The following is a 25,175-nucleotide window of genomic DNA, read 5'->3' as shown; positions in this document are numbered from 1 at the left end:
GGCTATAAAAGGATTTTTGAGGATAAAACGTTACAGGGCGCAGTGGAAGGTCAGAAAATTCAAATGGAAGATCGAAAGGGTCTTGTGCTGAGAGGAACTAAGATAGGGGAATTTGAAGAAAAAAAAAAAAGGAGAATGGGTTGAATGTAGAGGGAGTTTTGAAGAGACATAACAGAAGTGCGAAGAAGTGTGTGTGGCTTTAGAAATGGAGTTGTAGAAGGACTCTCTGTGTGGCTATATTCTGCAGTGGAGTTCAGAAGAGGACCTGCTGAGGCATAGTCCAGGGTTTTGGTGATTTACTGAGGTACGCTGAACTGGTGGCTGCTGTACTTGCAAACTAGCAGTGTGTTGGTTTTTTGTTGTGGTTTTTTTTGTTTGTTTTGTTTTGTTTTTTGTTTTTTTGTTTTTTTCTGAAGAGATCTGGATAAAACCTGATTTAGAAACGAAGAGGTCAGTCTCAAATGTTGAGAAGTACATTCAAAAACAAAGTCTCCAGATGTTTCTCTAATAGAGACATCAACTGTTCACAAACAATTTGCTAAAAGGAAATGTCTGTTGACATGGAATTTTAAAAAATATTCAGAGTAGATACCAGTAGAACTTAGTGGGGTTTTTTGTTTCGTATTGTGCTGGTTCTGCTTTTAGCTCTTTTGTTCTAATTAATGAGTGACAGTGGTTAAATTAACCACTCAATCATTTAGCTTGGACAAAGGCAGAATATGGTAAAAGTTGCATCTTACCCAATGTTATCGTAGAGGTAACACAGAGTAATGGTTTTGGGATAAAGGTACTGGTAGCTTCTGTTGCAATGCATAATTCACACACAGAATTGTCTAGGTTGGAAAAAACCTTGAAGATCATCCAGTCCAACCATTAACCTAACAGTGACAGTTCTCAACTACACCATATCGCTCAGCGCTATGTCAACCCGACTCTTAAACACCTCCAGGGATGGGGACTCCACCACCCCCTGGGCAGCCCATTCCAATGCCCAACAACCCCTTCTGTAAAAAAAAGCTTCCTAATATCTAGTCTAAACCTTCCCTGGCACAACTTGAGGCCATTACCTCTTGTCCTATCGCTTGTTACCTGGTTGAAGAGACTCATCCCCCCTCTCTGCACCCTCCTTTCAGGGAGTTGTAGAGGGCCATGAGGTCTCCCCTCAGCCTCCTCTTCTCCAGACTAAACCCCCCCAGTTCCCTCAGCCGCTCCTTGTACGACATGTGCTCCAGACCCTGCACCAGCTTCGTTGCCCTTCTTTGGACACGCTCGAGTAATTCATATTTGAATAATGAAAAGGTTGTGTGAGCTTTTTAGTGAACTCCATTGCTGCTGTTTTTCAGAATTTGCCAGTGAGCTGGAGAAATGTCTCTTTGTCACCTGAAATTGCATTTGTGATTTTTGAACAGTTAGACTATCAAAGCTAACTTTCCATAGCCCTTTTTATGCCAGGAAAAAAATGGCCACAGCACTGCTGGAGTAGCTGATCACTTAAAGTCTTAAAAAGGGGGTCTAGAGGACCTGCTTGCAGTGTTGGGCTGAACCTGCAGTGTATGTACCACAGCTGCTGATGGACAAACAGACCTAAATTAGAGCGTCCCCACCATCCCTTCAGTGTATGGATCCGACAAGGCTCCCGCAGTCCGTGTCAAACCATCCTCCTCCAAGCCTGCTTCCTTCCGAGTAGTTGCACCATGGAGCAGCTCATGACTTCTCAACTGTACCCACAGCTTCTGTCCTTCTGTCTCCTTTGAAGTGTTTGAGTATGCAACAGCTCTAGGGATCAGCTGGCATTAGGCACAGCCAAAACATGTTTAGTCTAAGAGCCTTTACAGGTTTTTACACTGAACCAAGTGGAATATTCTGACAAATGCCGTTATCTCCAGCGTTTATTAATGGCTGTAGAGCAGTAGACCTTTCCAGGATTTGGGAATAAATAGTTTTGAAAAAACAAGCCTTGTCATTCCTTGGGCATTTTGATCCTAGGCCAGTGTCAATTAATAGAGAAATGTAATGTGTGTGTTTTGATGTCTAATATTTCTAGTTTCCAAGCAGCAACTTTCTTTTTTCAAGGCTAATTTAGTGAAATTCAGTATAGGAGGGCAGTTTAAGAGAACTGTAGGAAAGACTTTGCTTGGTGTAGTGATGTGGATTTTTATATGGATAGTTATGTGGATTTTTAAATAGCATCAAAATGCTGAGGGATGTTGATGCCTCTGGAGATTTGATAAATGAGAAAAGAGAAGCGTGATAGTTGGCATATTTTGTATGTCACTAGTATTTCTGTACCTTGTTTCAGTATTTCCTAGAAACATGAGAAGAGATACAGGATCTCCCTTCAAACTGTGTTACTGCACAAATTGGTAGCTTCTGTGGTACATATTTGTAAATATGCTATGCTGACTCATTCTCATTCTGGCTCTTTTAGAGGAAAATCCTGCTTACAAATCAGCTCTGTGAAGGACGTGAAACTTGTGTAAATGGGCTAGGTTTAGGTGACACTGTGTTTCTCCAACTTTTTAAGTGTTTCTCGCCAAAGGTAGAAGTGAAGGTCTTGTCATGGGTTAGCTGGTTGAGAGGGTAAGTCATTTCTCACAATGAAGGGAAGTGTAAGTCAACAAGCTCCTACTGTTCAGTAGGTTCAAAATGATCTAGAAAAATCAGTGTATTGTAAGGTGACAGTTTTCTGCTTAAGACCAAGTGCTTTTCCAGGATATTGAAAGTAAAAGCTGACAAGTGTAGAAAGATCTCGTAATAGTGAGAGCCAGGGCGAATTTCATCTGCTACTGTATTTCCAGTTAAACTTTTTACGGTGCCTGCGTGCATGTCTTTGTTTGTTGACATGGATGAATTTATCCAAAGCTTTCCAATGTCATGTTACCACACAAGCGTTTTATGCATTTGTAAGCATTTGTGACACCTATGACTGATTTTTTTTTTTTTTTTTTTTTGGGTGTGATGCAGAAATATGCTTATCTATGTAAAGCTTTTACCCTATGCTGTTTCAAGTGTAGGAACTGAACTAGTCTCAAATATTGACTCCTTCCCACAGATGGTGATATAGTTTGGAAGACGCTTTAAGTAACTTGAGGGTTTTTTGTTTCAAATACTGTGATGTTTATGGACTTGAGATCTAATATGCTGAATCTGCCATGTCCTACTTCTGAGTAGTTTCAGTTGTACAGATGCTCGGTTGTACGAGATGCCTGGTGCCACAAAAGCACATAGGGAGAAAGCAGCTGTCCCCAAAAGCCTCCAATAGAAACTTGGATACTGCAGATACACCTCTGAGCCAACTTCCTAAATAGTGTAAATGCCTACAAAAGTAGGGACAAAGGCGGCAGATGCTGAAGTGAACCAAATGAAAAGTATTCTAGGCTGATCCTAAATAGTGCATGCTAATGTTTTATTTTCCTCCCTGCTTAGTAGCATAATGGTTTTAAAATGTTCTAGCTGGTATTCTTTCTCCAAAATATTAAAGACTTATAGATATGCCTGACTAACTTCTCCAATGATTTTCACGTAGGCAGCCTAGAACAAAAAGACCCTGATGAGGGAGGAGTACCTCGTCTGTCTGTCTGTCTGTCTGTCTGTCTGTCTGTCTGTCTGTCTGTCTGTCTGTCTGTCTGTCTGTCTGTCTGTCTGTCTTTCTGTCTTTCTGTCTTTCTGTCTTTCTGTCTTTCTGTCTTTCTGTCTTTCTGTCTTTCTGTCTTTCTGTCTTTCTGTCTTCTTTTTGGAAAAGCTTTTTAGCTTTTAAAGGTAAATTCTTATTTGCTTATGATACCTTGTGCGCCTAAGGAGCTCTGTCCTCTTAACCATTGTTTGTTTGTCTTTAACTTGACATTTTTTTAAAGAAAAGATCATCCATGTTTTAAAAAAAAGCACTGGGTCTTAAGTTATTCAGTTGCATCACTAGGAGTCCATAGTTCTTGCTTGCAGCATGAAAAAAGCACAGAAACCCAGCCAAACTTCCGTTATTTCTAAAACCAGATGTTTCAATGTGTGGAGGTCCATTTCCTCCACACATTGATATTGAAGTCAGTCTCACAGAGGAGAGAGTGCTTAAATAAATGCATTATGCACGGTGTTTTGAAGGCTGCAAAACTTTGGCAGTCATGGAGCTTGTGAGTGCCAGCCTTCAGATTATACGTGGATTTCCAAACCATCATAAAGCCTTCAGCTGCAAAGGGTGCAGCTTGTAAACTACTTTTACACCTTGAAGTAATGCATCATGTATAGTTGATTTGTGGTGTTCATGTTCTGATAAAAATCACCACTTCGGCTCTAGCTTATGATGAGTTTACTGCAGCGATCTCTGATCCGGAACGCAGCTTTATTTTACTTATATGACTTTAGTAGGAAGTTATTGCATCATCCAGTTCCCTGTAAATTGCAGATGAGGCAGTATACAGAGACACGCTAGGGTGGCTGCGAATGCATCTCGGGGAAGATGACACATTATTCAACTGCTTAAAGTATTACAGAATTTTCAGGTAAGGATTTAGGGAAACGATGGATATTGGTGTAAGGAACGCTGATTTATCTCCTTTTGGGTTTTAAAGGCACAGAAATACGCACCTGTAAGACAAGAGCCAGCTGGAATCCCTGTAACCTTGCATTTCACACTGAATGGATGGGGAAAAATGATTTTAAAGAAACAAGAGAGTATGCGGGGGGTAGAAGGTGGGAGGAAAGCTTAATCTCTTGCCAGCAAGGTGAGAGTAGCGTCACACACCAGTCAACTTTGCCTTGGGAGCAGTCTCTTATTTCAGCTAGTCTGTGAAAGACTTCCGTTACATTAACGCTCTTCAAGCTGTACAAATACAGAAATCCCTAAAGAAATATCAGTTATCCCAATATGGTAACGTTGGGGAAGCAATCTCAAGTAGTATCATAGACAAATCCTTAGCTAAATTGCCTGGATAATTACATCCTTGAAGATGTAGTAAGTTTTTGTGGACTTTGCAGCTAATAACGTGTTTCTGCCACTGGGTTTTGGAGGTTTCTGGACTGTCTCAAGAGCATATACTGACAGAATGGATAGTGCATTAATTTGTTGAGTTCTTGGACCTGAGAGAGCTTAGTATGTTTAATAGGACTTAATCCATGAATTTTCCAGGACATGTATGTGATGGAGATTTTATTGATGCTGGGATTTGGAAACTGTTGGGTTCTAGTCCTTGCATTGCCCCATTATTGCTTTGTCTTCAGAGCTCTGTCTTTAAAAGCTCCTCCTCACGTTCTTGCTGCCATGCATTACGCTTCCTCTTCTTAATATAAGGAAGAGGAGGGTTTAGCATGGTGCTTCACAGACCTCCCGTGAAAATACTGGCGCTGTTTCCTGGCTGATCTTCCTGTGTGCAGATTATTGCAAAATTGAAGATGCCTTGTTGCTGAAACTATGACACAGCAAAGACTAGCTGTGGGCTGCATTTCCAGTGGTAATCAATGCAGTTCCTGCAGCTGGATAACTAAATTATGTTTGGAAAAAGCTGAAAGGTGATATAACCAAAAATTTCAGAAGCTACATCTTTCCTAATCTGTCACTCTAGTTCAAAAGAAGGCATGTCTCCACAGTTCTGTTTCTTTAATGCTGAAAATATTCCTTTCTGAAATGTATCTATGTATTTGTTTTCTCTTGCCATGTTGCTGTAATAGCTAACAGAGGAAGCCTACATTAAACTGTACTTCGTATCTGTATCCTTGAGATACATATAGATGGGTTAGCCTGAGGGGGGAAATTATACAGCCGCTTTTATGACTTTCTAACACCTCTGGGTACAAACTACTCCTTTGTCATCTGTTTAAGACTGTCTTTGCTTTCTCAGGAACATCTGAGAGCCTGTGGCTGTCAAAGTATTTAGACTTATAATTTCATGTTTGTTTTATCACCAACCTTTCAAGAACAATGAATTTAAAAAAACCTTCAAAAATTCTCGTCTTGCTACAATCCTCATCTTTGTGGCTAAACAGTCCATAAATGACTAGTTAATTTTTTTTTTTTTTTTCAGTCTGCTAGCCTGTTGGTCTGCAAGTAGCTAAGCTGAATAGTTTGCATCTATGGAAAAATCTCTCTTGGCTGGACCTTCACTAGCCATTGTTACTGCTAATGAGAGGACAGCGTGAACTTATGATGCATGCAAAAATGACCTCATTCAACATCCTGCAATTGTTAATGGGGTTAGTTAAATTCGGCACACGAGGGATGTTGTCCTGAGGGCCCATCTCTCAGAGCTGGTGAAAGCTCTGGTTCTGTGGTGGGTCGTCTGTTATATTTCATCAGCGTTACTGAAAGCAAAGCTGAGCAGCTGATGTGTAAAAAAGCAACAACCTACTTGTTAAAATTTAGGAAGAAACAATTTTACTCACATTTCATCAGTGTGAGTAGCGCTTGGTTTGCAGGTAAATTGTGCCTTTGGTTAGAAATAGCACAGTACTGATGTCCTTTTGCTGCAAGGTTGTCTTGTACTAGGGTATTACCTCACTGCTTCTCTCGTTTGCATTTGTAAGCTGAATCACGTAGGCTGGATGACTTATTTTTGACTGTAAACTAAAGCCTAGACAAGACCTTCATATGCATTCTTGCAACCTGCTTCACACAAATTAAAGAATTATTTCATAGTGTTTGCATGCTTGAAGCTCTGGGAGTTTTTTCCCCTTTTCACTATTCCACTTGGTTGCCTAGAAATTCTCTTGATTATAGGATGCCTTGGTTTACTGCAACGTGAGATCCAGGGTGTTATGCATTGCTGGAAGGCCTTGATAGCTTGGTGTGAGAGCAAGCCAAGTGAGAGAGCACATAGCTTAGAAATGACCCAGGGATGTGGCTCCCTGCACTGGCAGTAATGCAGACATTGGTTGCCAAAGTTGTTTCGGCGCTGTAGGTAAACTCATACAACACAGCTGTCGAAAGCAGAATATCGGTGCTTTGGAAAGTTCACAAGTCAATTCATAGGGTGCACTTTATTTCTTTAGAGGTACGTTAATCAGGGCTTATCAGAAGCCGGTAGATCATGTGCTAGTTCATTCCTTTATGAAAATACTCTGAAATTAGTTGTTTCTGCAAGCGGGCCTGCTGGGATACTAATTTTTTAATAGATAATATCATGGGAATAGAACATGAAGCAGCTCTTTGTTTTCATAGCAATGTTCATGTGCCGCACTGAGTCTGTGCTCTGCTGTGCTGTGCTGAACCTGCACTGATCCCTGAAGGATGGAGCAAACAGTCTGAGTAAAGTTTTATGTAGGACTGGAAGGGATGGGCCCCTCATGGGTCATCAAATCCAGTCCACTGCTATCATAAGGATCACGTCGTATGATCGCTGAGCTTAATCATTTGACTTATTAGCTCATTGAACCAACTTTCAAAAATAGAACACTGGGCCATTTACTTTTTACTTCTAGTCTAAGCAGCAAAAGTCTCCTTGTGGAAGGCTCAGCTTGAGGCCATGAAATATCAACAGCGAGAAATTAGGAGTATCCCAAATGTGCGCATCCTTTTAGGAAATAAAAAACCCCTTTCCTCCCATTTAATTTTTTCATTTTCCCACCTTAGAGTTGAATCAAAATGTGTGCTAAAAGCTGCCTCTGACTTTAATCTGTTCCATCATGTCTGAGTCAGATGCCCAGAAAGGACTTTGCAACTAAATCTATTTAGTTACATTGCTGTAGGAGGGTACTTGTAAGCAGATTAGCCATAGCTCAAATACTATGTCAACTGCCTGACCGAAGACTATCTTCCTTGTCTTAGTTGTGGCTAGACTTATTAGTGGCTAATTATTTGCAAATAGTTGTCAGAAACTTTTGGACATCCAAACCTAATATTTGTTGTAAGATATTTAACTGTTTGTGTGAAAAATTATGTAGACCCATGGTGTTCCAGTGCTGGTCCTGGGGAGTTTTAACCATTATGATTCTTAGCCAGGTTCTGATCTATTTAATAATCCCAGAATATTTATTGGCAGAACATATTTAACTTGCATACTCGCAAATAATATTCTTTATAGCTGGTACTGCAGCTGTAAAAGTAAGTTGGAATATCTGTTAATTTTCATAAATAGTGACAAGGATATCTTAAGAGTGGAAATGCGTGGCTGCTGACCTAGTGTGACTGTTAAGCTTCATATGCTGCTTTAAGCTTTTACTTGAGGCAAACTTGCAGAGTAATTGAGTGAATGGAGTGTGCATTCAGCATCCAGAATAATTTTTTTGGAGCTAGACTCCCATCTTGTACTCCTAGAAACATTTGCGATCCCACTTTAATCCTTTTCTGCGTCTACCCTGTGTGACGTTCGGAGGTTTAAGTTTAGTTGCTAGAGCTGTCAAGTCTTGGACATCAAATGTCACGTGTAGTGCTGGTTTCTACCATCATACAGAGTATGAAAAAGTAGCTGGGATATGCTATTTATGGGAGGGCCTTGCACACTTAAACTCTTGCAGACGGCGCACACGCCTAGCTGTGTGCCCGTGCTGGGCTGTTCTCACCACGAGCACTGTCGTGATGCTCCTCTTGTGTGGCTGAATGTGCAAGACCCTTCTCCCTCTCGTGACTTGGTGATCACATGGGCGTTAGAAGCAATGCATCAGCCTCTGTTCGTTTTCTTTGTGGTTTGGGCTGATGGGCAATACAAATGCCCTAAGCTACCATAAAAAAACATAAGTTCAATTCTTTTTTTAGGTTTCTGGCACCCCTAGGTTATGAGAAACTTAAAATGCCTTCTGTAAGCAACTTGTATGGGATGAAAGTGTTCTATTTTGTGTATGGCCGTAGTTGTTTCTCTTGCTAAATTTATTACACATCTAGAGTAAAGCAGATCATTTTGAGCTACAGTTTAAACATTTTGGGAATACGCATTAGCTGAAGACTGGCATTGATAATAAAGCGCTAACAAGCTCTAGTCTTAAAAAGCATGTAGACTTGAATGAGCGCCAAGAATAATATGCATTTCCTTTCGTTTTCGAGTTTGTGGAGACTTTTCCTTTTTTTTGAGGGGGGGTGGAGGAGGAAATATATTCTGAAACTGGGAAATGAGAGCAATTAATCTCTGCAGTTGTGTGTAGGCAGGAGGGACTATTTGTTGTATGACAGCTTGCTCTCAGAGCTGGAAACAAAGTAGGTTGTTTGTGTCTTTTTATGTCCTCGTCCTAGTTTGCTTTAGGACAAGAGCATTTACCTCATGACGCTTATTTTTGAACTTTATACTGGAGGCAGTGTTCACATTCCATTCAGTCTTTTACAGCACCAAGAAGGGAGAATTAGTCAGCTGTTCTTTGTTTTTATTTCCCTGACTCTTGAGCAGGGTCCAGGCTTGCTCCTGAGGTTTTTCATCTGGATCAGTCTGAATAAAACAGATTTTCTTGCAACTGAAAACCCTTTATTTGCAAAAGGTTATGATAACCAAAAGAAGCCAAGCTCCCCCGGTTTTTGTTTGGGGGGTGGGATGGGGAGTGTAACCGGTTTTCTGCAGCCCCGTTCGCATTAAAGCGGGTTCGTATTCATTTGTTTAAAAACAAAACAAAAAATGAAGGCTATCATGTTTGTGCCTTAGCGGAGCATGCCAGGATGCTGTTGCTAAGATGATGCATGCTGATTTTGGCATAAATAGTCATTTGAGCAGACCCTACCCTAAGGAGTTGAGTCCCAATCCTTTTGCTCCTGTATAGGAACAAATAAATTATTCTAAGGAGGCAGTGTTGTCTCTCAGTGCTGTTGTGTTGCTTTTTGAAAACGTTTTGTAAGTTAGTCCTTAAGTGGGATAATTGCTTTCAGCATTTGCAAGTTAAATGAAGAAAGCTCTAATTAGATTTTATAAAGTGGCTTAGCATGTTGAGAAGGCTTTTCATAAAGTATACTGTGTATTCACTTGGCGTTGCACAATTGGATTTCGTGTAGCACTGACGAAACCAAAAAATCCTATTTGGCCTTGGTCGTTCCTGGGTGCTTAAAGGATTGAAAGCCTGTCTTGGGTACTCCGAGCTATACATACTCTATTCCTTTCCCCACCATCCCACCCTCATCGGGGCATTTATCTGGGTTTTAGAGACTGGAGGAGACCAACCTGTTTGAGGAAGGATATTAAGAGTAGAGCATAGAAGCTTGGTATTTTGTAGCGCTTTAAAATGGGGCCATGGCACATACTGTTTAATCGGTCTTAGCCGTTATTATGCTGTGCTAATTGTACGGTGGTGCTGGGTGGCAGAGAGCCATTTTGTTCAGGTTAGTCTTAGCTCTGTGTGGGCACTTATTGAGTTCCACAGAAAGCGAACAGTGCCCATGCTTAGTAATCTTTGGTATTGTTTGGTGGCCTGTAGGTTAGAAATGTGATATGCTAATGCTTTACTATTGCCATTGCAGCCTTGGCATGAGTGGAGGGACTGGCCAAAGCAGTGTAACACATTGCTTGCCATCTGAATAAGGACTTAGCCTAGTCACAAGCTGCTTTCACGTGTGGTTTCTGCAGCGTGTGTGCCAGGAGCTTCCTGATGAGAATTGGAAAGAGTCCCCAAAGCCGGTGTTTGTTCAGATCATTTGGGCGCTGTTGCTGGTGTGACTTACTAGAGTCTATTTTAACTCTGTTCGGGAAGTAGTATCTCAACTAAATCAGTCAATCAGTTCTTGAAGGTTCATCTGCAAAAATGTAGATCGCACGTGCAAACAACTTTGAAGACAATTCAATGAATCTAGATCTAAAGTACAAGTACTTAATGAGATCTTGCATTGATGTGGGATGAGTTCAGATAACCACAGGAGCTGATAAATGGGAATTGGTCAAAACTGTATTTTCCTTCTGCTCTGCTTGAGAAGACTTGGGCCTGTTTAATCTTCTCTTGTGGTTATCAGTGTGCAGGTGAAACTGTCTTTATTAGCTGCAAATATGTTTGGAAATGGCAGTTAGTGTGTTTAGAGGGGTAGCAAGATACTTTTTGTGTGTCTGCAGTTTATCTTTGGTGATAAGGCCCAAATTTGAATAAAGGTACAGAGATCTCTAGTAAGATCCACTCACCTTGGGATGCTAACTCATGGATCGTCAATCAGCCTCCATCCTGGTAGGAGGGGACAAAAGGTCCCTCTCGTGATCTAACCATACTTGATCTCTTCAACCATAGGTTAGAGAGTCAGGTCTATCAAGGTCAGTTTTTCTCACTTGCTGCTTATAAGGGGTCAAGGTCTTTGAACGCTTCTGGAATCAACAAACTCTGTCCCATTTGAGCTTGGTGGGTCACTTTCTCCATGACAAGTTGTGGCAGCGCGTTCTTTGTCTGTACAACAGGCTTGCTATTGTAACCACATGAAGTACACGTCTTTGGATGAACATTCGCAACCGCCCACGGGCTCTTGATTCACTTAACCACATGTGCCTTGAACTGTTTTATTCATTTTCAGCGTCTGCCCGTATCTGTCTTTGGACTTTGTGTCCCCCTTTGAAGTATATAGATACTACAAGGACGTCCATGGTCAAATTGAGTAGCTCTCAAGTGAACTCAGATTTAGTCCTTTCCCTTCTGCCTCAAATGTCAAACCAATGTGTACCACTGTTTGATGGAGTTATTTACTCATATTGGTACACATGTAGACTAATTTGGAAACTTTTGACAGCTGCCATGTGATCTTGTAAGTGATAGGCAGGAATAACTCTGGTTTTCTTTGAGAAAAAATTACAAATTGGATGAATTTTTCTTTATTACAAGAGAGAGTTCATGCTATGGTAGGTTCTGCAAGTTGATGAAATTAAGTGAACCTGAGGTGATGAAGTTTCTGTGCCTGCATAGATAAAATGGTCAATCTTAAAATCTTTAGTAGCTCTTTAAAAAAGCAGATATTGTTGTGTCAGATGTGGCCAATACATAGCTCAAGAACAAAGATACTTTTTCCTGAATTCTTTTCTCATTTTAGCATAGTCCTAGGAGCTGAAATTTGTATGTTGTATACTTAGTGAGTGTAGTACCGGTGCTCTTGACGCTGATGGCTTGAAACTGGTATTGTAGGTTCTAAGTGTCTTAGACTCATGTCTGTACTTAGACAAATTTCAGTTGAAGATGCAGCTTTTCTTCAAGGCAAGGCAGGTCTGGAAATTGATAAATTGGTGATTTACTCCTGAAAGTGCCAAAGATGTTACTTGAGCAAATTTAGTAGTATTTACTTTAGCCCATAGAGTGTGTAGAGCTGAGGGAGTGGGGGAAGATACTTAAATCAGCAGGTTCAATTAAAAAACTGCAATGACCTGACAAAGAGGGGAGAGCCAGGAGGCACAGGCAGGTCTTACTGTTTCGTCTACAAGGCAGCTGTGCCAAGGCAAATAAGTGCTCTTTGGTGGGGAAACAATGGCTTATCCTTAAGTGTCCCAGCTGCATAACTAGAGATGGACTTTGTCTACTGGGGTTACTTTCTTATGAATCAGGGGCAACCTTTGTGACTACTCAGATCGGTACTTTTTATGCAAAGAAACTACCCTTTGTGTTTGGAACAGGGTCCTTTGGAAGATACTGATTTATATTTTCTAGGAACAAGATAAAGTATATCGTTGCCTTCTCTGTCAACATCTTCCATGTGACCAGAGGCAGTGAATGAACTTTTGCTGCATTTCAGGATTTTATGCTAATGTTTCACTTCCATCAGTATTTTTTTCAGAAAAGAAAATTATCCTAATTAGCATGAAGTAACTAATCCTCAAAGCTGTAATCTTTGCTGACATAATGCTTCATATTTACAAAATATGAACAATTCAGTTCACTACTTCAGATTGACGTGGGAGTTACTTTAAACAGTTTCCTGTAACTCTTCTTTAACCAAGAAATTGAATTCCATAATGAGTAGTAAAGTTTTGACTACAAAAATATAATGTTTCCTTTATTTTTTTATCCAATTTAATGAAATGTGTTCCATCAGTGTATTTTAAGTTTCAGTAATAATTTCAGTGTAATTTTTTACATGAAATGGTACAATTATGAAGATTTATTTTCTGTAAAGGTGGTATTTGGTAGCACTTGGAGCAAATACTGTGCTGATTATTTGGTGTGGCATAACTACTTTTCTTTAACTGTAAGTCTTCTAATAAATGGTGATTATGTTACATCTTTGCCTAATTGCATAATCTTTAATTTTCAATAGACTTTAGTAGATTTTTTTTTTTTCTTTCATATCTCAGTCTTTTGTACATCTGACCTTTTTTGGTCTCTTGAAATCTTACAAGTTTTCATGTTGGTTTACAGACTCTCAAAGTTAGCTAGCCACCCTTGTTCTGACATCCTCATTTCTAAAGTGCCAAAATTATACAAACTAAGGCCAAATAAACTGTAGGATTTATCTATAAGCACGATGCTGATTTCTTTCTTTCTTTTGTCTGATCTTTTGCAAATAAGGCTTTGCGCATATTGATTTCTTGTATTTTGAAGTATAGGAATATCACTCATGCTTCAAGATGAGTGTACGACGGCTCTCAAAATTAGATTTGAGAAGCAGAAAGGACACTGCCCAGTAATGCATAGCATCGTTGTAATGTTACTGAATCAATTACTGTGTGATTTAAGTTGAGCACTCCTGGGTGGATAAGCACGTAATAATTTGACAGGGGCCCTCTGTGTTTCTCTTGAAGATCGTAACTCATGGCAGTTTTGCTTACTGTGGGGAAACTTTCTTGTGGTCAGAGGCTGGAATGGTCATACCTATTTGTGAAGGACAGGGAGTGCTTTTGTTACCTTCAAAGACCCATTACGGGATATGATTGCTTGTGGGAGTGTCTTGTTATGATCTGTTAGAAAACAGCCTATTAATAAAACAGAGGCTCTTGTAATAGAGCACTTCTTAATCTTCTTCCTATGTAGTTATTTATAGGCTGTGACATCTTAATTTGCCTCTCATGTGCATCAACTTCTGTTATTTTAAAAGATCAAGTAGCTTTCACATGCCTCTGAGAATCACTTCTAGAGGAAACGGTCTGTTTTCTGAGGCATCTTACAAAAAAGGCTTCAAGTCATAAGTTTGTGGTAAAAAATGTACTAAAGTTTTTGCTGGTGTCTTTCTAAAGGACAGAAGTTACGGAATGTCCTGTTATATAGATACTTATCTATTAATCTTGTATTTGTCTGATTACAAGCAGATTTTTCTTGAGTTCTGAAAGGATTTCCAGTTCATGATCATACTTATTTACCCTTAGGGAGTGTGCAGTGACCTACCTGGAGCAATATTAAATTTATTATTCTCTTTATTTTTGTGGTCTTTTTCTTTATTAGAGCGGTCCTAGTGCCAGATCTTGTCACAAGATGTGCATTGACATTCAACGAAGGCAGATCTACACGCTGGGACGCTATCTGGATTCCTCCGTGAGGAACAGCAAATCTCTGAAAAGTGACTTCTATCGCTACGACATTGACACAAACACATGGATGTTACTAAGTGAAGACACTGCAGCGGATGGAGGTCCAAAGCTGGTGTTTGATCATCAGGTCAGCTCCACTGATACTCTTAGTGCAAGTTCTCAGTGTTTGTGAATCAATTTTGATCGTAGCCTCCTGCGATGTAGAAGTGCTGTACCAGGTAACACAGCAGTGATGACGAAGGCTGTGATCTGCACTAATAGCCTTGTTGTCTAATGCCACTGACTACTGGTATTCTAATCCAGTCGAGTCAGAAGAATCATAAAAACCTTTGCAAACAAATTCATTTTATTAAGACACATTTTATTAAAGCTCAAAGCACAGTTCATCTGGTTTTAATCAGTTGTGTTGAGCTGGGTTTGCAGATCTGCCTAGTCAGAGGGCGTTGGGGAACAACTTGCAAAGCTGTGTATGGTACCTTTGGAAAAAGAAGCAAGTTGCTGAAATGAGGCCAACAGGATCAGGATTCTTTCAAATTTGGTTCTCTTTTAAAATTTGTAGAATGTGCTTGCTTTGTAGAGATTGAAACACCTTAGAGGAGTGGCTACTAATCTTTTAAAAAGCCACACCTATCCATGTGTTCAAACTGAGTGCTTTTTTACTTAATGTGGTGTGTTAAATGTTTTTTGTGTACTTGAAAAAGGTATTTTGTTCTTAACTGATTTTTATAAAACATGGCCAAAACCCAGCACATCACTACTCATTTTTAAAGCAGCCTAAGAACTGTTTTTATTGGTGCTAGCTGTTTTGTAACTAAAGCTGTTGTTTGCCAGCACAATATTTGTTTCTGCTGACAGTGAAAATTAAAGATACATGTTGTCTGCAGAACAAAAGCCAATCAGTCTTTCTGTTCTATTAATAACAAATACCAGTCTCCCAGGTGTTGGGGAAAAGGTAAAAGTAAATTGTCAGCTGGCAAGGCTACTCTGAGTACCTTGTTTGCCTGCTTCTGAAATTGTTTCCTTTTTTCCCCTGCTGTCTCTTAGGAAAGAATGTCCTCCCTCAATTCTTTATCAATCTGCAGCTGCTGCTCTTCTCTCCCTCAGTACCTACTGTGATAGCGGTTTTTGTTTAACCTTCACAAAAATGTGCTGCACTAGAAGTGTTTTGTGTAGGCTTTGCTGAGTAGCATCTCTATCTTACTGTTATCTTGTCTGGTTTGGGGTTTTTTTTTGTTTGTTTCCCCCACCCCCCGGCGTTTTGTAATGCTCTGCATTGTACTGTGTCTGAAAACATCACCTGGAGTCGGGGAGTTTTGTTTGATTTGTACTGCAGTGGATCTCTTGTGTGTCATAACCTGAATTCAGGTTTTGGGAATAAACATATTTCTGCTGCAGTCTCATCAAAAATCCTTGGCCAGGTTATGCCCCTACGTTATGTTGAAGTAATGGAAGTAACAGTAAAGTTGAAGTAATGGAAGTAACAGTAAATGTATACTGAGGATGGAATCTGAGTAACAAATCACAGTCTGTTTTTTGGATTGATTGAGTGGTGATCAGTAAATTAACAGTGATTTTGAATTTTTCCTTTTCATAGCCATTGTCAAAGGTGATATTCTGTTAACTTTCTGGCAGAATTAGCTATGGATCCTAGTGAAAGAATCTAAAATGGTTTTCCCTGAAATCAGCAGCTAGAGGCAAGTTTTTTAGGTGATGAAGGGTACATCCAGTCTTACTTTTTTTATTATTAAATAGTAAGTTGAAATTAGACTTGCACTTTAAAGTAATTTTCTGAGATTAATACGTGCCAACTGTGAAGACACATGTGTTCTTTTCTGTTTATTTGAGGTTTGGGAGATGTGCAGAGTACTGTCTAACTTACCAGGTATCACTTGCAAGGGAGGGATGTTTAATCTTAAATCTTAGAGTGTTCAAGTGTTAATGTGCTGGCTGAAAACTGCTCTCATTCTTACAGATGTGTATGGATTCTGAAAAACACATGATATATACCTTTGGAGGCCGAATTCTGACCTGCAACGGCAGTGTTGATGACAGCAGAGCCAGTGAACCGCAGTTCAGTGGACTGTTTGCTTTTGACTGCCAGTGTCAGACATGGAAACTTTTGAGAGAGGATTCCTGTAATGCTGGACCTGAGGATATCCAGTCCCGAATAGGACACTGTATGTTGTTCCATTCTGTAAGTATCCACACCATACTTTGATTTATGATGCCTGACTTGAAGGAAAACATCTGGTTTTGATTTTTTCTTGCAAGTTTAAAGCTCTTTAATCTCCCAAGCGATGTGTTGTCTCATTTGATTTTATGTTCGCTGACTTTCTGATGCTTCTTTGGTAAGTGCAGGTGGTATTAATTCAAGTCTTGGAGCTTTCATGACTTCAACTGAATAAAGTTTCTACTGAAAAGCAAGGTGAATTTTAAATAGTTGTTTTTATTAGAATAATGGTAAATAGGCCCAAAGACTCTGCTTCAATTTGATCTAAAGAGTTTTCTTTTAAAGTTAGTAGAGCAACTTAGAAGCTTCTGGTCTAGTAGATACCCAGTGTAATTACTGGAATGGTAAATTTGACTAGTGTAGGGGCTTACGGGGTGTGTGTCGAGATGCATGGGCCTCATATTTGTTTGTGCTGAGCACCCAGCTGCGGCTTGGTGTCTTGAGTTAACAGCTGGGCACAGATGGCATCACAGGCACTTCACCCAGAGCCTGATGGAAAAGCGGAGGGGTTGGGGGCGGGGTGTGTCTAGCACTTTATGTGGTATTTGGTATTAAAAAACCACCTTCCGTTGCCTTTCCATGCTTGTCAACCACGTGTTTGCTTGAGTGCAGAACATGGGAGATGCAGGGTGAGGGTGGTAAAGGGAGAATGGTTAGTGTCATAGATGTTCTGGACTAGGTTTCCATGTAGGTGTTTTCAGTGGAATAACACAATAAAGAGGGGACCAGCATCAAGCAGGGATACTTGCATAGGTAGGTGTGGTGCAGTGGCAGTTCTGCACTGAATTTACATGGCAGCGTCTAAGTGGTAGTAAGTGGAGCTTGTAGAGGTTTGCTGACATTAAACTCTGACTCGGGGGTGGGGAAGAAGAGAATTAAAATGAATGTTGTGGCATTCAAGTGTATACTGATACCACCAATTCAAAACTGAACAGTTTGGACAATTTACTGAGTTTATTTCTCTTTCCCTTTCAAATGAAAGATCAGAATTTTTGTAGTGAATACTGTGCTTTCAGAGCTTTCAATATTTTTGTTTTGAATGGCTCTCTAAAATCTGGTGAAAAACAGATTGCCACACAAAATTTTGCACTAAGTGCCTGAGGATTTTTCAAGTATGTGTCTGTGGTAAACGTAGGAATACTGGTTTCTGTAAGCATGGGCCATGGAAGTTTAGGTCCTTTGCTGTTTTCTCAACCATTTGAAAGAAAAATAATCTGCCTCTTGCGGACTTCCCACTTGGCAAACTTGAAAGAAGTAACAAACCATTATTCTTGGCTTGCTGCTTGCCATTTGCCTGTTCTGAGTTTAGTAATGTGCTGGTACCTGGATGATTTCTCTTACAGTCTGTCTTTTGTTCCTGTTTGGTTTTTTTTTTTTTCCCCCACAGTGAAGTTATGATCTAATGTATTTTAGACATAGAGCCTGTTAATTCTTTAGTATTAAACTTGAAAAATGAGTTGTTGTTTAAATGTTCTGAAGTTATAGCTTGATCAGGCAGGGTTACAATAGTTACGTGAAGTCTGCCTAGTCACTTTGGAGCTGAAACTCTGCTGGATCCAGGTTCGTGGCCTCATACAGATCACGAAAAAGAAGTCTTTAAAATTGTATTCGTAAGAGGCTTTTTGAGGTGGAGAAGCTATGAGCCCTTAATGGTTTAGCTCTTGAAATGGAGAAATCATAAATTCAAGAATCCGATCAAGAATTCTTAAGTTTTCACTGAGTTTGAGAATAATACACTGTTCTGCATAATTGTTCCCTGTGAATCTTTGTGGAGATGACCGTAAAAGACATTTACCAAACTAAGACTGATGGACTTGATAGTTAAGGCATGATTTTAAACTTACAAGAAAATGTTACTCTTTGATTCATTAATGTTTCTGTTAATGATCACCGTTGGCCAACATACTTTCCTGAGCTTTGTAAAGACATAATTTTTTTTTCCATTCTAGAAAAATCGCTGCTTATATGTATTTGGTGGCCAGAGATCAAAGACTTACTTGAATGACTTCTTCAGTTATGATGTGGACAGCGATCACGTGGATATCATATCAGACGGCACTAAGAAAGATTCAGGGATGGGTAAGAGTATAACTACATATTAATTTCTTCCTGTTGGTACAAATGAGAAATATATTGCTAAGTAGGTGAAAGGCCAGCTTCAGTGTCCTGTGGTGTCAGGTTAGCATCCTTAACTAGCCCTACGTACCCACGTAAACTCCACAGTATATAGGTTAAACTTATGCCAGCTCTTTTGTCCTTCCTGTCATTTGAAACTCACCATCTTCAGCACAATACAAATAATTGATGTGTGAAACCACATAGCACCTCAAAAGAAAAAAATTTCAGCAAAATAAGATCTAAAAATATCTCCTTTGAAATCCCAGCAAAGACAAAAAAAAAAGGCTGAAAAAAATTATTTTCTTTAAACCAGGAAAGGCAAATGCAACTTTTTTTTCTAGTGTTCACCAAGTAAAAGATGCCATAAAATAGAAATAATCTGCTTGGTTTGAGATGCAGAAAGGCAGGTAGGATGCTCAGAGACAGAGAATTGGAGTAGAGGGATAGAGGTTATTTTGCCTGGCAGGAGCTGACCAGAAAGATGAGACCTGTTGTCCTGCTATTCTTGTGCTAAATTATCAGGGAGGGGCAAAAAAAGCTAGGAGGAGGGAGCAAAGCTTCAGTCCTGTTTGGTTCATACCAGTGGAACTATATACACCAGGCATAGCTCTGTATACCAGAAACCTTTAAAAACAACCTGAAAGCATTGTAACATAACCATAAAGAACTGATTTTATACCTTTTCTCCTTAAATGACATGGAGAAGTGTTGTTCTTTTCCAAAAAGGATTTCTGCATGTATAAGCACATCAATTTCCTGTTGCAAATACCCTGATTCTCAGCATACAGCTCAGAAGTTGAAATTTGTGTTGCACTGTGTACTACTATAGAACAGAAGTTATGGGTATTTTTTATATTATGTCTATCTAGTCCTGATCTTGTTTTCTCTTCTTCCAGTTACCAAAATCCCAGGAAGCTAATTTATCTTGAATTTAGGCTGCCCTCCTTATTTTGATCAGGCTTAATTTTTAGCAAGTAATTTTGCTGAACTTCTGAAGTGAATTATTGATGCTTATGAGTTATTGTTTGCTCATTAATTTAGTTATGCCAGTGAGGGAGAAGAGTACCCAAGCTCTTATTCTCTGGAGTAATTTATTTACTTGAGTGCTTCCAAGAAAGAACCAGCTTGTATTGTTGACAGTCTCCTTTATTAAGGTGCCTGCATGCTGCCTGATGCTGCTCTACACACACCCACGCACCATTTGTTGTCCTTAGAGCTTTTCAAGAATTGATTTTTTTTTTCTGTGAAATTGCTAGCATTCTGCCATATTGCTTTTTTAAAACTACATGTCTTTATAGCCAGAAGCTTTAAAACATGTGGCTTTAAGCTTACACCTGTGTCTACTTCAGATTTAAAGATACTGAGCTTGCTTTATGGCTGAAGAAGACACCGAGTGCTGCTTCTCAGCAAGTACATGAACTGCAAGGTTCGGTTAAGCAAATAAAACTATAATATTTAGCCCTCCTTCCCATTCCCCCAGGCCCTGAAGTGGTGAATACTAGACTTTGTAAGAAAATGACTCATTGGAAATAATACACGAGTAGATTTTCAGTTTACTGTTCTCCTGTGTGTAGAAAGTAAACAGATATGAACATTTCCCTTGCTTTTGAAAGAAAATGCTAGGAATATTTGCATTTTAACAGGAAGAGAACAAAATGCTTGTTACATTCAGACAGCAAATGCTGACAGCACTGTTTTCACCCAAAAAAGCAAGTCATTATTGTGATCTTATTAGGTAGTGATACACCATTTTGATCTGTAGGAATAAAGTGATTCCCTGACTGGTCGCTGTGAAGTTTTAAGCTGCTCGGAGTGATGAGTCAAGTTGAGGATGCCTGACCTAAATGTTCCTATAAAGTCCTATGATTACATTTTGTTCCTGGCTCGCATGTGGCATTCAGTTCTATTCTTAGTTGAGCTATTTTGATTTTTACCCTTTCTAAAAGAACTTAATTGTGCATTTGGTTAAAATTTCCATTAGAGTAGTGAGAAGATTTTTTAAAAAGTAGTAAAATGGGTAGTTAAGGATTATCAGTAATATGGATTTCTTGCAATGCTATAAAACTGTGGTAATGATATGTTGGTTTTGCTGCTCTCATCTTCTGCATGAGATATTTATGTTCTTTAGTGTTTCTTCGCTCCTAGTTGTGCCTTTGATCCTGGAACCGATTCCTTGTATAGGTGATGTGTTTGAGAATATTGGGTGATAAGTATCACTTAAATTTTCTTAATTTGGAGTAAAGGACAATAATTGCAGCAAGTTTTGATGTGCTTTTTTATTTTGGGGAAAAGTTCAGATTTGATCAGGTACAACTTCTAAACATAGGTTTGCACACAGCTTTGCCTATTGAAAATGTCTCCTGACTCAATTTGCTTTGAAACCACAGGTAAACCTTGGAGCTCTTTGTGTCTGGGAAATGCCATTTGCCACTGAGCATAGGTGTTTTCTCCAACTCATTGCATCAAAATGGGTCTGGATCATGGATCTTACAAGGAGCAGCTGAGGGAACTGTGGTTGTTTAGTCTAGAGAAGAGGAGGCTGAGGGGAGACCTCATCGCCCTCTACAACTCCCTGAAAGGAGGGTGCAGAGAACTGGGGATGAGTCTCTTTAACCAAGTAACAAGCGATAGGACAAGAGGGAATGGCCTCAAGCTGCGCCAGGGCAGGGTCAGACTGGCTCTTAGGAAGGATTTCTTTGCAGAAGGGGTTGTTGGGCGTTGGAATGGTCTGCCCAGGGCAGGGGGGGAGTCCCCATCCCTGGAGGGGTTGAAGAGTCGGGTTGACCCAGCGCTGAGGGATCTGGTGGAGTTGGGAACGGTCAGGGTGAGGTTCATGGTTGGACTGGAGGATCTTCAAGGTCTTTTCCAACTGAGATGATTCTGTGATTCTGTGAAAAAAACTGGTGCTTTCTCTTTGCTGTCAAAGGAGGGCACTACAGGGAGATTAGGCCATTAGGAATGGTTATCTTTCTGCTGTGTGATAACTGTTAGGAACAAGAAATTTGTTAGTTCAGCTAAGAATGGACAAAATGGGACTGAGGAAAAGAGACTGCAACTGTGATAATGAGTCGGATGTGAAGAAAAGCAGTAGTGGTACAAACTGGAGGAAGTATAGTACAATTGAGTAGAGCCTGTGGTTGGAGGAGAGGCAGAAGTGTGTATGATGATGGACATACCCTTTTAGAGCAGTTGTATACTTTTAATTACTTGGAAAATAACCCCAAAACCAAACAACAAGAACAAACCCCACAACCCCAGACCCAACATGCATATGCCAGAGTGTATCTGTGAAGCATACACGTGGTCTAGAGATGCCACCAGTATCAGATGTCTTCAAAAGGCTGTACTGACAGCTTGCCTGACTTGCTTAGCACACAATCCATGACTAATCACAGACAGTCATTTCAGGTCTAAGGGAGCTGATGGGAACACTTGTGGTCAAGGTTCCTGTGATAATCCTTTTTGGCCCTGACTCAGGTGGTGTCAGAGCTGTTGCTCAGGGGAAGAATTTCCCTTTGCAAGAGAATCAAGATCATCTTATATCCCTTGGCATTGAGTAACTTCCAAAGTCAAATGAGAACAAGCCTTCAGTGTTCTTGTGGGTCCTTTTAATGGTGAAATAGTTCTTACAGGCAAACTGCAAATATTTTTTTTTTAGCTACCAGTGAAGACCCCGTGTCTCTTGCTTGGGCAGGTGCTCATTCCAGATACAGAACTGTGCACGTGGCAGACTGGAGGTTTCATGGACAAGTACCACGGACAGAGGCGACAGCCCAGTCCAGGAAATCCTGATATAAAACAAGATGTAGTCAGAAAAACATTATCAAAATAGATAGCAAAGCTAGCTCAACGTGGCCAGGATCCAACTCGGACAAGCAGTCTGAATATCCCATTTTGATCATCTGTTGGTGACACCTGACATGTTTTGCCCTTGTTCCGTTTAAGGTCTACCTTGCCAGTGGCCAGTGTGTGTCTCTTGTCATGGAAGCATTTTATCTTGTGAGGGACTTTATGTGCTCTTCATTTTATGAAGTGTCTCTGAACCAGTCTCAAAATACTTTCCTCTCACTGTGAAGGTGAGGAGGAGAGCGGGCAGTCACCAGATCCTAAGGATGTTTTACAGAAACCGCAGAATTCCCCTCAGATTTATGAACTGACCTGTTTTTTCCAAAATCTCAAGTTGCTTGGGAGAGAACTGAGCATTGGGCGTTGGGTTGTTGCTTTTCCAACATGACAACCACACTGTTCACATGGTCTCCTTAGCTGCTCCTTGGCTGACTGCCAACCGCAGTCTCATCATGAAAAATCCAAGAGGATAATCATTATCTTGCTGTGTCAACAGCTGGCCTGTATGCTATCTCTATTACTCATCAAGGTTTGCTCCATTAAAGTTCAGGGGAGATGCTGCTTCAGTTTTATATGGATTACAAGTAGCAGTATGGAGTAATTTGCTGACCTACTGCTTTTTTTAAATTAATCTATCAGGGAGGTGCCAGGTTCTGGTGAACAGCAATATCCGTGTGATGGAGCTTTCTCCAAATTTTTAATCACAACACATCACAAGGAGGGAGAATACTTGCGAGTCACTTGTAGTGGGATTAGCAGTAACGTGTTCTGAGGGTTTCATAACTTAGGTGGCACTAAAAGGCTGTCAGTGAACTTGCTTCCCTTAATTATCCTTCACAAATCCTTCAGAAGTGGTCTGTAGACTCCCAAGTTTTATATCGTTATTTTGCCAATGCTGTGTTTCAAAGCATGTTTAAAAACATGCTGTAGTATCCCCTCAAATGTGAGAGATGAGGTTTAATTTCCAAACTTCTGTCTAGTAACTGTGAGAACCACATCTGTGAACTCCCGATTTACTTCTCTGCAAACTCTGCCTCTGTGTAAAAGCTGTTTTCTTGCTTAGCTACTGGCAGCAGCCAACATTGTGCTTGAAACAACTGTAGCTGTTTGCACGTACGAGCCAAAAAATATTTAGCTTGCTGAAATAATCACTATGACCAAATAAATGCCGATAAGTAGGGGCTGTGGTAGTGGGAACATACCCATTTCACAATTAGGTGTCACTTTTGTCGAAAAGCTTTTCCCATGCGTTACATTTAAATGGAAATTATATTGTACAGGGTTACACAGCATCTTATCGAAGCTTTCTCAGGAATTGCCACTTGTTTATGTAACTGGCTGCTAACTCAAGGCCTGTGTGGCTGAATATGGTTTTCAAATACTGAAGCCACGAGCTTTTTATTTTTGCTATATAAAAATAAATTAAAATGTTAAGTTCTGGAGAGAGGATTCAGACCTCTTATTTTCAGTTAGTTACTGCCCTTCTACCCTGGGCTGGTTAATGAGATTAGGGGAGGAAAAAATGCAGTAGCACAAGAAAAGCATTCACCATCTACTAGAATTTTTGGGATTGTATTGTGTTTAGTAACTTCTCTCTACAGCTCCTCCTCTTCAATCAGTAATATATTGTCATAGGAGCCAAGTTAATATCGCATAGCGGCAGGCCAGTGCCCTGTTCAAAACACCAGGGCTAAGTCTTCAGTTGCTGCTTTATGTCCTTCAAGCTGTCTGCCCACAGCTGGCTGGCGTGATCGCTGGACCTGAGAGATGCTCTGAAAGGTGTGAAATTGGTGGAGATTTGCTCCAAAGCTGTTTCACATCTACATCTATGCGAAGAAGCAGAAAAGTGAGGGAACTTCTATGGAGCCATTATTACCACTTTTTGCACCCCTTGGATGTAGTACATTGGAAATAAGAGTTCTTGCAGCACACTGGCATTACCATGTCAGATTCTCACCCCTTGTTGTTTATGGCATTTGACTCTGAGTCTTAAAAATTAAAAAAAAAAAAAAATTCCTAAGCAATCGGTTACCATCACAAGTTCAATTTTGACTCCCACGCAGAATTAAATTTCCTTCCCGACGTACATTTTGTTAGCTAAGTATCACAAGTACTTTTCACAAGTTTACAGCCCGTGTCCCTCTCTAATATGCTGACCGCAAACATTTGAATTATGTCCAGCATTTACTGCAAGTCTGCTGCACTTGCGGATTATGAAGCTCTCTTACCCCCTAGTGGAAGTGTTCGTCAGTCGTGAGGAATTTATGTAGCCCTTTTGCTCTGTCAAGGATCCGACTTCCTTGGCAAACATCTTTTTGATGTTTCTGTTGTGTTTAAAATATCACAGTATCTCCCTCTTACTGTGTAGTAGCTTTCCTTATTTTCTATTCATTTTCAGGGACTTGTTTACCAAATTTGTTGTCTTGCGTTGTTTTTTTTAATCATATTACATCTAATCTTCTAGTTTGGTCTTCCTCTACGAACGACTAGATGACAACTTTGTCTAGCCTAAGGCAGTACTTAAATTTGGTTTCTACACAGTTGCTTAGATAGGTCAAAGAGTTTATGTAAGTTGCTCTTCATCTTAGGCCCTTACTAAATGTAGGGATATATAATTTTTTTAATGTTTTATTTTTCTAGACTTTCTGCATTGCAAATAGTCTCAA

The 25,175-nt window shown here is 40.0% G+C and overlaps 1 protein-coding gene across 3 annotated transcripts in view; it reads left to right on the top strand.

Annotated features, from left to right (window-relative positions):
• MKLN1 (muskelin 1) overlaps positions 1–25,175 on the top strand; it is a 98,265-nt gene that overhangs the window by 53,710 nt on the left and 19,380 nt on the right. For all 3 annotated transcript variants that reach the window (XM_074869687.1, XM_074869688.1, XM_074869689.1), the window contains 3 exons: positions 14,230–14,442; positions 16,288–16,509; positions 18,495–18,624. In XM_074869687.1, coding sequence (XP_074725788.1) covers positions 14,230–14,442; positions 16,288–16,509; positions 18,495–18,624 — 565 coding nt within the window. The remainder of the gene's footprint in view (positions 1–14,229; positions 14,443–16,287; positions 16,510–18,494; positions 18,625–25,175) is intronic.

The sequence above is a fragment of the Strix uralensis genome, chromosome 5 (genome assembly GCF_047716275.1).
Source record: "Strix uralensis isolate ZFMK-TIS-50842 chromosome 5, bStrUra1, whole genome shotgun sequence".
NCBI lineage: Eukaryota > Metazoa > Chordata > Aves > Strigiformes > Strigidae > Strix > Strix uralensis.
Note: the sequence above shows the minus strand (reverse complement) of the source record. Positions and strands in the feature narration are given on the sequence as shown.